The 13,610-nt window shown below is 49.0% G+C and overlaps 1 protein-coding gene across 3 annotated transcripts in view; it reads right to left on the bottom strand.

Annotated features, from left to right (window-relative positions):
* The window catches only part of LOC120383907 (zinc finger protein RFP-like), a 104,250-nt gene that overhangs the window by 78,847 nt on the left and 11,793 nt on the right, over positions 1-13,610 (bottom strand). Inside the window, exons 5-7 of one of the 3 annotated variants that reach the window (XM_039502230.1) lie at positions 13,153-13,268; positions 9,277-9,327; positions 4,009-4,874 (exon numbers count right to left, since the gene is read on the bottom strand). In XM_039502230.1, coding sequence (XP_039358164.1) covers positions 4,297-4,874; positions 9,277-9,327; positions 13,153-13,268 — 745 coding nt within the window. In that variant the 3' untranslated portion in view covers positions 4,009-4,296. Of the gene's footprint in view, positions 1-4,008; positions 4,875-9,276; positions 9,328-13,152; positions 13,269-13,610 lie in introns of those variants that run through there. The other 2 variants (XM_039502228.1, XM_039502229.1) reach the window with 2 other exon arrangements.

Below are 13,610 nucleotides of genomic sequence, written 5' to 3' on the forward strand. Positions count from 1 at the left end.
TGCAGAGCAATACCCGCTTCCCCGCATCGATGACCTCTTCGCAGGCCTGGCTGGGGGACAAAAGTTCAGTAAGATTGATCTGAGTCAAGCATATTTACAGATGCACGTCGATGAAAAGTCCCAAGAGCTGTTGACTATTGTGACTCATAAGGGGCTTTATCGATACTGTCGCCTACCCTTCGGAATCACATCGGCTCCCGCCCTGTTCCAGAGGGCTATGGACCAGATCTTGTGTGGCTTGTCAGGAGTTCAGTGCTATCTGGATGATATCCTGGTCACTGGAAGAAATGAAGAGAAGGCAAAAGCTTGTATGTCATGTCAGGGTGTAAAAAATGCACCCCAGTGGGCACCCCTACACCCATGGGACTGGCCTGAAAACCCGTGGCAACGTATTCACGTTGACTTTGCTGGCCCCCTTGAAGGAAGCATGTTCTTGGTGGCAGTAGATGCCCATTCTAAATGGCCAGAAGTCTCTATAATGCAGTCCACTACTGCAGAGAGTACTATCCAAAAACTACGAGGACTCTTTAGTCGTTTTGGTCTGCCAGAACAACTTGTGAGCGACAAGAGACCGCAGTTCGTCTCTCAGGAGTTTCAAAATTTTATGAAGGCAAATGGGATACACCACATCACGTCAGCACCATATCATCCGTCCACCAACGGATTAGCTGAAAGATTTGTGCAGACAATAAAAAACGCTTTGAAATCAGCAAAGGGACAACACTCCATTCAAAAGCGTCTGGATACCTTCTTACTTTCCTATAGAAACACACCTCATGCTACGACCCAGGCTTCCCCAGCCTTTCTAATGATGGGACGACAGCTGAGCACTTGCTTTGATCTGCTGAAACCTTCTGAACCCAGACAAACTGTGCAACATCAGCAGCAATATCAAGTCATCAGACGGGCACCCAGAGCAAAAGACCGAACCTTTAGCCCAGGACAGCCAGTTTTGGCTCGGAATTATACTTCCAGAGCTAAATGGGTCCCAGCCACAGTCATCACTCAAACAGGACCTGTTTCCTATACAGTCCGGACTGCAGAGAATCTTACCTGGCGCGACATGTAGATCAGCTGTTGCCAGGTCATGCCAGTCTTCAGGACCCATCTGCAGTTGAGGGTCTGACTTCACCCTCCTGGTGAGACACCGAATCATGAGTCACCTGTTCCTGACTGTTCTCCTCCATTACTGCCGGCAGCTGAGATACCCCTTTGCCCAGCACGAGCTGATACCACCTCCTCACCTATTCGTGCTGCGGACCCTGAGCCCCTAGTACTTTCGGGTGCAACAACACCAGAAGTTCGCCGTAATCCACCTAGAGACAGAAGGCCTCCTTATCGGCTGGATCTTTAGTTAGGGCGAACCCACGGTTATGGGGCAAAATAATCCCCAGGGTTTAGCCGGGAATGGAGGCAGTCTACCCTCCTTCTCTAGTTTAGTGTGTGTTTTATTTAGGGGATGTTCTTATTAGGGGGGGAGGAATATGTTGTGTGTTTGGTTGTCATGGGTTTTGTTACTATGGCAACTGAGTTAGACTATTAAGGGATAGCTCAGCTGCTTTCAACCGGCTGAGTGAGCTCTCTGTCTCTGTAAATAAAATGGAGGTTTTGGTTAGCTGTCTGCTCTCTGGCCTCAAGTGATTTCTTCCTAAACCGGCTGCCCCAAGGATATAACAGAATTCATCTCTTGCTACTCCCAGTCACAACAGCTACAGTTGAGGGTTCTTTTTCCTCATTGAATAGAATTTTGTGTTCTGAAAGAAGTCGCCTTCTGCCTGATCATGTGAATGAACTAATGAGCATATCAATTGAAGGAATGGAAGTACCGGACACATGAGAAGATGAAAGCATTGCATTCAAGAAGTTCATTAACAGAGTTGTGCAAAATTATAACAAGAAACCAATAAGGATGTAGATGTCGTGCTTCATAGAAGGCTTGAGTAGCCAACTTTAATTTGTATGATGAATGTAAAACGAGTCAAATCTAATAAAATGGTCATGAAACATTTTTCAGTTTTTAATATGGTGCCATACAGCCCCCTCACCCCATATCAGCATTGACCCCCGCCCCGTAAATTGAACCCTAATTTCAATTCCTGGGGAAAACACTGGAAGCCACACACCACACACACACTCCAGAAAAGCCCCCAAACAAGCAACATGCTACTTAAAGAAATGAAGCAATTACATACACAAAGAAGCCAACAGAGGCTTGCTGGGAGCAGGCTTGGCAGCTTTCTTTTTCTACACCACAGAATAAACCCAGGCTCAGATTCAGGTTTACGGCCAAGACCCTTTCTGTACCTTTGTAAAGCACTTTAAAATGCTGACGGCACCTACCATACGCAGTCGTCCCTTGAGATCTCCCTGCCCAGTAGAGGACAGCAGCCTGTCAGAGCCTGCGCTCGTCTGGAGTAAAGGTGGGGCGAATAGGAGGGCTGGGGAGGGGGGCGGGCACAGCCCTCTAGGAATTTCAGAGATGGGGTGAGGCCCTGTAGCAGAAGGATCGATATCCCTGCCCATCATCAGTGTGAACTGTTCTAGTCTGGGTATTTGTGTGACCCACAGAAATGGCCGCTCCCTCAGAGAATCTGATGGCATCCAGTGACAGTGAGTTCCACAGGCTGATGACATTACAAGTGAAAGGCCCAGCTGCTGTGTGACGTGCATGGCTGGCAGTGCCTGGCAGAGTGCCCAGCCTTTGTGCCACATCCCTGTCCACCTCCTGGCTCAGACTTTCCTCTCCTCTGGAAGTCAGGTCTCTGCAGAGGCCCTTGGGGAAAGGTTCCAGGCAAAGGCCTGTGGCTGCCCCAGGAGGATGGCCCAGCGGGTGCTCCCCTAGGTGACCTGAGCCCTTCTCCATCCCACAGCCCCTGAGAAGAAGGGCCCCTGCCCCTCTGGGTCCTGGCCTCCATCGCCCTGGCTGTGCTGGTTCTGGCTGGAGCCGTAGGGTCCAGCGTTACCCTGTGGAGGAGAAAATCAGCAGGTGACAGCTGGTCCCTGCGGAGCTGGGATGCATGTGTGTGTGGGGAGGGGTGAGGGTGGAGGCTGGGGAATGGGGCAGCCCAGCCAGCCCAAGGGGGAATGGCTCCTCCCACCCCCAGCCCCAAGGAGAGGTGGGCAGGGCCAATCACCATAGCCTGGCCCTGCTGGGGGCACAGTGGGCTCTGTCGTTGGCTGGGCATCTTGTTGTGGGGGGTCACTGGGGTCGGGCTGGCCTGGGCGAGGTGCATTCGGGGTCACAGGGAGACTTGCGTCGGGGGACGGGGGGGCTTTGAGGCACAGTTTTAAGGTATGGTCTTGGAGACCAAAAAGAAATGAAAGGGAAAAAAGTCCAAGACCAGAAGATAGAAATAAAACTTTATTCTGTAAATTTTCTCATTTGAATCTACAGTATCCAAATAACTAAACAGCGCAAAACAGGAGCATTGAACTAGGAATTGGGGAGTGGGTGTGGAACATCACGATGCTTGTTACATTCGTAAGTAAAGAGCAGAGGACTTTGATGGATGACCCTGATTGAGTCAGAACTTAGGCCAGGTCTACAATGTAATCTTACCTTGAGTATAACTATGTCACTCAGGGCTGTGAAAATCCACAGCCCTAAGTGACAGTCATACCGACTGAACTCCCGGTGTAGACAGTGGTACGTTGACGGAGAGCTTCTCCTGCCATAGCTACTGCCTCTCACAGAGGTGGAGTAACTACACTGATGGGAGAAGCTCTCCTGTTGGCATAGCAGCGTCTTTACTTAAGTATTACAGCGGCACCAGTGTGTTTGTGCCGCTGCAGCATTTTAAGTGTAGACCTGCCCTAAGACAGGCAGGCTCTGCTGTGACCCTGGGAGTGCTCCTGGTTGGCCTGGAGGATCCCAGAGTTACAAAGACAGGTATGGAAGAGGGTTGAGAAACTCCCATCACCTGAATAATGCTGAGCAAGTCAGTCTTGTTCTCCCTCCCCATTTTATTGAGACTCGCAGCACTTGGTGTTTTTCTTACAGTCCCAGCTGCTGGAGTAGATAGATTTGAGGGAGCTCAGATTATATTACAGATACATTTCCAGCCTTCATGTTTGTGTAGCAAAGATTGAAAACTGGAACCAAGAACATGCTGAAAGCTGGGAAACCAGAAAGCAAAGAAAAATAACATAATATATAAAAGGATGTTTAAGCCAATCCCAGGATTGTGGGGGGCCTGACACAGGTTGTGAATGCTGGAGGCTGGCAAGACTGTGATGAGAATGGCAAAGTGTGACGGCTGTAATGTGTCTATTACCCATGTCTTTGGTCTACTTTAGCTATCTCATATTGAATAATCCCTGCTGCTCTGGCGCAGCTCTTAATTGCATATTTGACAGCAAACTAAATGTGTTCCTACTCAGAAATACAACACGCCGGCTCCCAAAGAAGGGGACGATCTTCCCAGTGAAAGAGGATGTGAAAGTAAAGATTGGCTCTCTGCCAGAAGATGTAACGTCATAAAATGTAACTTTCTCCCCTTCATAATCCAGATAAACCCCAATGTTAGTGGGTCTACGATGTAGGTCCAGAGCAGTCTTAGGGGAGGTGAGGGCGCAGTACTGATACCTTGTATTCTGTAAAGCCCAGACCCCCTCCTCTGGTGTACAGCTTATTGCTCCCTCGTGTATCACAGACTCTTTGGCAATGCCCAAAACCCACCCATCTTTGTTCCCCACCTCCACTTGCCAGTAACATCTCCCTGAGGTGAAGCCCGTATAGCCCAGTACACAGGCAGCAGGGTGAAACCTGTTCTGTGGCACTAAATATCCCATGTCTTGATATTTCTGTATCACACTCTCATCTGTGGACACGATGGAACAAGGATTTGCCAGGTCTGGATCCGGAGTGGCCTGCACTGCAAGAGGGGAGAGAGGGACAGAAGGAGAATGTTAAGGTCTGTCCTCACTGCAGAGTTAACCCATGCGCTTAGTCAGCTGCTAACTCTAATGCCTTCTTGTAGAGATGCATAAACACCTCATCTGAGTTCAGGGGTGCTTTCCACCCAGCACAGGCACTGACTGTCTGCACTCACCGGCAGGTCCTGCTGATTAGCTCCTCCCCCTCTCCCCACAGCAGCTCCCACCGGCCAACGGGCCCCACTAATCAGCTCCTCCCCCTGCCTCCCAGCGCCTTCCTCCTGCCACAGATCCGTTGTTCAGAGGTGGGCAGGAGGTTCTGGGGGGGAGGGGGAGGAGTGGGGCAGGAAGAGGCGGGGGGTAGAATGGAGCAGGGCAGGAAGAGGCAGGGGGAGGGGTGGAGTGGGGATGGGGCAGAGCGAGGGTCAAGCACCCCCCTGGGAACTGGGGAAGTCGGCGCCTCTGTGCAGGCTAAACCGCTCCAGTGCTGAGAGTCAGAGTCTGAGGCCAGAAGGGAACCAGGTCATCTAATCTGACCCCCGTATAGCACAGGCCACCAACACCACCCAGCACCCACCTAACCCAACCCCCAACATTAGCCCAAAGCATGACAGCCTGCAGCAGACTGGACTATTTATGTGCCACAGGCAGAGAAGAGGAGGCATGGAGGTACCAGTGCCCGAGGCCCCACAGTGCAGGGAAATGATTCAGTGGGATACCCCCAAACAATCCTGATACGTCACCCACATCCACATGCTGCAGAGGAAGGTGAAAACCCTCCCCCACAACGTCACTGCCAGTCTGACCTGAGGGAAAATAGCCCTCCAGGGCCTTCCCACAATTCCCCTGTGAAAGACAGACCGGGTACCCCACGAATCACTGGGAAAGAAACACAGAATAGCTCAGCTTACGGTGGCTCCATCAGCCATGGGATGTGCTCCCAGAAATCCTAGAGACTCAGCAGCACCAGTGAGGACACAGTAAGTGAGGTCAGCCTCAGCAGCATGGCTCCCCGCTCCCCGCACCCCGCCCAGGCTAACCTGGGTGCCGATCCCCAGGGTTCACTCTGCAGTGCAGACAGACCCTTCCAGGCAGAGCTCAGCCCTGGGGGAGGCAAGGACCATTTCTCATGCTCCCCAGTAGCCCTGGGATGGCTGGGCTGGGCCCTGAGAGTCAGTCCTGGGGAGCTGCCTGTTGGCTGAAGCTGAGCAGGAAATTCCCTGTCATTCCCACCAGGTATCTAGGAGGTATTGTTAGGAGCGGGTGACAAACTGGGATTTTTTAATGAAGCCTGTATGTGCCTCAGTTTCCCTATATGCAGTGTTGTTACCCAGTGGGTGAAAAGGGAGTATTTGCTCTTGGGGGAAACATAGCAACCAGCACCCCGGAGAGCTACGGACTTCCCCACCTCTGTGGCTGAGCTGCATTGCCCCAGCTCGGGAACAAAGGACCAGAGGTGGGGGAGGGGTGAAGTGGAAGTTACGCGTTGGCTGCAGGAAGCAGCGGGGGGCAGAAGAGCTGACTTCTTGAGGGGTGCTTGACCCCTGCTCTGCCCCGACCCCACCCCTTCCCCCACGTCTCCACCCTACCCCACCTCTTCCTGCCCCTGCTCCCCCGCCCACCACAGAACAGTTGATCGGGGTGGGTAGGAGGTGCTGGGAGGGAGGGGAAGGAGCTGATCGGGGGGTCTGCCAGCGGGAGGGAGGGGAGGAACGGGAGGATCTGATCCATGCCAGTGGGTGCTGAGCACCCACTATTTTTTTTCCGTGGGTTCTCTAGCCCCACGACGCCTATGGTGGGGGGCACACCTGGGAGTCTGAGAAAGCAGATCAGATGGAGAGGGAGACAGAGCTAGAACAATGGGTTTGCATGGCAGGGCTGGGCACCGGCTACCCAGAAGGGATTATCCTGTAACCTTCATTTCTCTGTGTTAACCAAGGTCTCCCTGTGCTCTGGTAAAGAGCAGTGGACTAAAACCCAGTGGCTTGACAGTGACAGCGGCTGAGTGTCACTGCAGGTGCTTGCGGAGGTGTGTTGCTCCCTAAGATCACAGAAGTCTCCCTCAGGGGTCTGTCTCAGTTGGATGCACTGAACATAGCTCAGGTTGTGAGGCAGGAGGGCGGAAGGCCCAGAGGGCCAGCCTCAGGAGTCGGTGAAGCCGGGTGGCTTACCCTGCAGGAAGAGTGGGCTGACGTTGGGGGTCTGGCCCATTGAAGGGCTCCTCCCAGAGACTGTTCCAAAGCTGGGGCCGTAGCACCAACCCTGTGGATCCGTGGCAGCGGGATCGCTGTCTCCTCCTGATCCCTCTCCCTTGCTGGGGGTGCTCCACGTCCAGCAATAGAACAAAGCAGGGGAGGCAGCAGACACCAGGCAGAGGAAGGTAACAGGGACACCAGCTAATGCATTTGAAAAGTACTAAATTGTGTCTGCGCTAGTCACACCTAATGTGGTAGCTAGTCTGGTGAGGACCAGGAGTGGGGGGTCCAGCCTGTATCCTGACACCCCTGTTGATTTCAGAGGGGCTATTAAGACTCCTGGAGATTCTCTAACACACCAAAAAGGGGCTTCAGGCCCCAGAGTGTTTCCTCCTTTCCCAGTCCAGATTGCAGATGATCACTGCATGTAACTGGGGTTTTATATGTGCCTGGTGGATTATTCTTACAATATTGATTTGGGGATTTGTTGCAGAGGGAAGCAGCTATGGGATCCCTATGGAGGAAGGCAGTAGACTGGCTTCTGGTCAGTGGATGGGAAAAGGAGGTCGCAATTAGGGTCCTTTCTCCATTCATCCAGTAAAAGCCTTCCCCTGCCAGACCACGGCTCTCTAGAGAATCTAGTTATACATGTATCTAACTGAGCTCCTTATTCCCTGCTGTTAAATTCCATTCACCTTCTGAATACATCTGAGAAGAGACAGTAGCCTGGCTTCTCTGGTGCACAACAGCTCCACGGAGCAGAGAGAAGAGAACATTAGGTAGCTAGTGGGTCAGACCAATAGTCCATCTAGGCCAGTACAGTGGTCAATACCAGGTGCCACCGAGGGAATGAACAGAACAGTTGATCATCCAGTGATCCATCCTGTTGTCCATTCCCAGCTTCTGGCAAACAGAGGCTACGGACACCATCCCTGCCCATCCTGGCTAATAGCCATTCATGGACCTGTCCTCCATGAACTTATCTAGTTCTTTTTTGAAGTCTGTTACAGTCTTGACCTTCACAACATCCTCTGGCAAGGAATGCCTCAGGTTGACTGTGCGTTGTGTGAAGAAATACTTCCTTTTGTTTTAAACCTGCTGCTATTAATTTCATTTGGTGACCCCTAGTTCTTATGTTATGAGAAGAAGTAAATAACACTTCCTTATTTACTTTCGCCACACCCATCATGATTTTATAGACCTCTGTCATATCTCCCCATAGTCATCTCTTTTCCCAAGTGAAAAGTCCCAATCTTATTAATCTCTCCTCATATGGCAGCTGTCCCATACCCCTAATCGTTTTTTGCCCTTTTCAGTACCTTTTCCCAATTCCAATATATCTTTTTTGAGATGGGGAGGCCACATCTGCACAGTCTTCAAGATATGGGCATACCATGGATTTATAGAGAGGCAATATGGTATTTTCTGTCTTATTATTTATCCTTTCTTAAAGATTCCCAACATTCTGTTTGCTTTTTTGACTGCCGCTGCAGTCCTGATTTTCTGCCTGGTTCAATACTGGCTTGAGCATGGTCTCCCCAAAGGGACCTTCCACCAGCTGGGGATGGATGGAGCCCAGCACATGAGTCCATGCTCCTGACACTAGGGTGAGAGGGAAGTATAGCATGGAGCTGGTGGGAGACGCTTCCTTAACTTTTTATTTCCCAGTTTCACATTCTGGAAGGAGTACAAGGCACTGATGGTCAACCTGCACTCTGTGTTAATGACATTTTCCAGCAGCGAAGCTTGTCTTTCATATAAAAAATAAAAATAGAGGAAATGTCTAGTCCTTCTAATTACTGAGAGAAGCAGCAAAATGTAACCTGAGTGTGCCCTAAAGACTGATTATTGGACCTAAAAAATGTACCTAACTTTCCAATTGTAAATAGTATGTGCACATTCATACATCACAAAATGGGAATGGGCGACGGGATGGATCACTGGATGATCACCTGTTCTGTTCATTCCCTCTGGGTCACATGGCATTGGCCACTGTTGGAAGACACGATACTGGGCTAGATGGACCATTGGTCTGATCCAGTCTGGCTGATCTTATGATATAATGATTCCTTTTAACCTTGGAATCCATAACTCTGTATTGGTAGAAACCTCTTGTTTGAATTCAGAAGCTTCTTCTAAAAAAAAAAAAAAATCCTGAGATTTTAATTAATAATTGTTGTAGGAAAATATCCTCATGAAAACTTACCCTCTTTCTCTGTCTTTGAGACCAGAAAGTGCAGTTGATAGGGCAGGGTCTCTAGAGAAAGAAAAGATCAGAGGAGAGGTGATTTTCCTCTTTCTTGCAGGAAAATAGCCTCATTAAAACGGGACTTGAGTCTCAAAGAAACTTAGGCAAGGTGATGCTTAGCATCATAACACCCAACATTTAGACACCTAGAAAGATCTCATAGTTAAGCCAAAAGACCACCTTGGCTTAACCACGAGATCTTGCATGATCTAAAAAATAAAAATGAGTCATATAAAAAATGGAAACTAGGACAAATTACAAAGGATGAATATAAGCAAAAACCTCATTATCTCTAGCCTGCTACTTGCTTGCATATATATACTTGCCCCTGGAAATTTCCACTACATGCATCCAACGAAGTGGGTATTCACCCACAAAAGCTCTTGCTCCAAAACGTCTTTTAGTCTGTAAGGTGCCACAGGACTCTTTGCTGTGTTTATAGTTCCAGACTAACACGGCTACCCCTCTGATAATAGGCAAATACAGGAATGCAGGGGCAAGATTAGAAAGGCAAAGGCACAAAATGAGCCACGGGAATAAAAGGGAAACAAGAAGACTTTTAATCAATATATTAGAAGCAAGAGGAAGACCAAGGACAGGGTAGGCCCACTGCTCAGTGAGGAGGGAGAAACAGTAACAGGAAACTTGGAAACTTGGAAATGGCAGAGATGCTCAATGACTGCTTTGTTTTGGTCTTCACCGAGAAGTCTGAAGGAATGCTAACATAGTGAATGCTAATGGGAAGGGGGTACGTTTGGAAGATAAAATAAAAAAAGAACAAGTTAAAAATCACTTAGAAAAGTTAGATGCCTGCAAGTCACCAGGGCCTGTAGAAATGCATCCTAGAATACTCAAGGAGCTAATGGAGGTGGTATCTGAGCCTCTAGCTATTATCTTCGGAAAATCATGGGAGACAGGAGAGATTCCAGAAGACTGGAAAAGGGCAAATATAGTGCCCATCTATAAAAAGAGAAATAAAAACAACCCAGGAAACTACAGACCAGTTAGTTTAACTTCTGTGCCGGGGAAGATAATGGAGCAAGTAATTAAGGAAATCTGCAAACACTTGGAAGTTGGTAAGGTGATAGGGAATAGCCAGCATGGATTTGTAAAGAACAAATCATGTCAAACCAATCTGATAGCTTTCTTTGATAGGATAACGAGTCTTGTGCATAAGGGAGAAGTGGTGGATGTGGTATACCTAGACTTTAGTAAGCCATCTGATACGGTCTTGCATGATATTCTTATTGATAAACTAGGCAAATACAACTTAGATGGGGTTACTATAAGGTGGGTACATAACTGGCTGGATAACTGTACTCAGAGAGTAGTTCTTATACCTTTCCAGCAGGATTGGGAACCATTAATAAGTGGGGTTCCGCAGGGGTCTGTTTTGGGAGCGGCTCTGTTCAATATCTTCATCAACGACTTAGATGTTGTCATAGAAAGTACGCTTATTAAGTTTGCAGATGATACCAACTGGGAGGGATTGCAACTGCTTTGGAGGACAAGGTCATAATTCAAAATGATCTGGACAAATTGGAGAAATGGTCTGAGGTAAACAGGATGAAGTTTAACAAAGACAAATAAAAAGTGCTCCACTTAGGAAGGAGCAATCAGTTTCACACATACAGAATGGGACGAGACTGTCTAGGAAGGAGTACGGCAGAAAGGGGTTATAGTGGACCACAAGCTAAATATGAGTCAGTGTGATGCTGTTGCAAAAAAAGCAAACATAATTCTGGGATGCATTAACAGGTGTGTTATGAGCAAGACACGAGAAGTCATTCTTCCACTCTACTCTGCGCTGGTTAGGCCTCAGCTGGAGTATTGTGTCCAGTTCTGGGCACCGCATTTCAAGAAAGATGTGGAGAAATTGGAGAGGGTCCAGAGAAGAGCAACAAGAATGATTAAAGGTCTAGAGAACATGACCTATGAAGGAAGGCTGAAAGAATTGGGTTTGTTTAGTTTGGAAAAGAGAAGACTGAGAGGAGACATGATAGCAGTTTTCAGGTATCTAAAAGGGCGTCAGCCTCTAAGGATAGAACAAGAAGCAATGGGATTAAACTGCAGCAAGGAAGGTTTAGGTTGGACATTAGGAAAAAGTTCCTAACTGGCAGGGTGGTTAAACACTGGAATAAATTGCCTAGGGAGGATGTGGAATCTCCATCTCTGGAGATATTTAAGAGTAGGTTAGATAAATGTCTATCAGGGATGGTCTAGACAGTATTTGGTCCTGCCATGAGGGCAGGGGACTGGACTCGACCTCTTGAGGTCCCTTCCAGTCCTAGAAGAATCTATAAAGTCACTGATTCACAAGGCAGGAGTCAGGCACCCAGGCAATTGGTACTATGAATGGGGACAGAGATGTGCCTTGGAATGAGATTCATAAAAGCCAGCATGCTAGGGGACTCCCTGCTTACGCCAGCCAGTGGGAAATGCCATGCTGCGGGTGCAGGGGTGTGCTAAGCCCCGGCCCTTGCAGGGAGTATCTGCAACTGAGTCTGGGCAGCACCGAAGGTGCCTCCCTTGGCATGGGATTTTCAGCTGTGAGCCGTCTTGGTGTCCGGAACCTGTGCCATTTTTTCTGCAAGAAGCCTGGGGGGAGGAAACCCACCTTGCTCATAACTTTTACCCCAGTGGTTGGAGCACTCAGCTGGCCTTGGGGAGACCCCTGGTTCAAGTTAACCCTGTGCCACAGAGGGAGGTGAGATCTGAAATGGGATCTACCACCTCTCAAGGAGTGCCCTAACCTCTGGGCTGCAGGATTTTCTGATGCGGGGTGCCCACATGCTCTCCTGGGGGAGAGGTTCCACGGGGGATAATCAATAATTCATTGGGCCAGAGGCAGAGAGAAATCACGAGAACGTCTCTGTAGCCAGGTGGTTAGAGCGCGCCCTTGGGAGGCGGGAGACCCAGAAGCCTGTCCCTCTGCTCAATTATTGATACAGAGTGGATCAGATTCAAAAGGGGAGACAGAGAGACCTATATCAGACCCCTGTTAGAATCTCTTCTTCCTCTCTGGGGGACAGGGGATTTGAACTGGGGGTCTCCCACATTGCAGGTCTGTTCCCTAATCACAGAGGTATGGAGTTACTCAGAGCTCTTCTTCAGGTCCATGTAGCTCAAAAGTTTGTCTGTCACCAACAGGAGTTGGTCCAATAAAAGCGGTTACCTCCCCCACCCTGTCTAATATCCTGGGACTGACATGGCTACAGCAGCACTGCATGGAACCGTGCTGTAATTCTGAGACAGCCCAAAGGAAAAGACCATAGAATGAGAGGCAGATTGGAAACTAAAGTGAAATCATCATCCAGAATATAATATGTTGCACTTTTCCAACTTCCGCCTTCCTCCAAGGATCTCAAAGCACCGGGCGGCATTCACTAATTAGCACAACAAAGTAGGTTGGTCATTATTTCCTCCTTTTTAAAGATGGAGGAATGTGAGGTACAGACTCAGGATTTTCAAAAGGGCTGAGGCCATGTGGTGGCCAACTCCTATTGACAGTCAGAGAGACGGTGCCTAAATCCCTTAGGTCCCTTAGAAAATCCCAGCCAGGGAGGTTAAATTCAATATTTTCTATAACATCTGGTGAGACAGTGTCTCTGAAATTCTGAGTGACCCATTTTGGCACCGAGGGTTGGGTCTGAGACAATCCATGTGGAGGCCTGGAGAACTGGCATCAGCCCTGAGCCCTCCCCATCCCACCCACAAAGACATCTAGCTGGGACAAGCTGAGAACTAATAGACCAGAGTCCATCTCCTTCCACAGTCAGAGGCGCATCTCGATGTACCATCCCTGTAGCATGAACCCAGTAACTGTTAAGTTACCTTTGAATTTCTTCAGAGCCTCCTGCAGACAAACATTTCTTTGGGAAGAGACGCCAACTCTCTCTCTCAGGTCCTCTGGCACGGCCATTGGTGTCTCGAACTTCAGCTTCTCACACCTAGAGGGGGAAAAAAAAAATCAAACATTTTCTAAATCTTTTTTGTCTTTTGTGAGAATGAGCTACCAGAGGCTGCTCTCTCATGGGCTTGTTGTGAGCCTCTAACTCCCACTGGTGAGTCAATTGCCCTCCTCACTGGAGTATTTAAATGCTTAGATCCTCAAATGGGAGTTAAAGAGAGTAAGGGGTTCACAAGCTGCCCCTCAGACAGAAGGGCATAATCTTGTGGGAAAGGATGCTCCAATGGTTAAGGGGTTACTGTAGGACTCTGGAAACCTACATTCCACTCCCTGCTCTGCCACAGCCTCCCTGCGTGACCTTGGGCAAGTCACTTAAGGCCTG

Source organism: Mauremys reevesii, linkage group 15, assembly GCF_016161935.1.
Source record: "Mauremys reevesii isolate NIE-2019 linkage group 15, ASM1616193v1, whole genome shotgun sequence".
Taxonomy (NCBI): domain Eukaryota; kingdom Metazoa; phylum Chordata; order Testudines; family Geoemydidae; genus Mauremys; species Mauremys reevesii.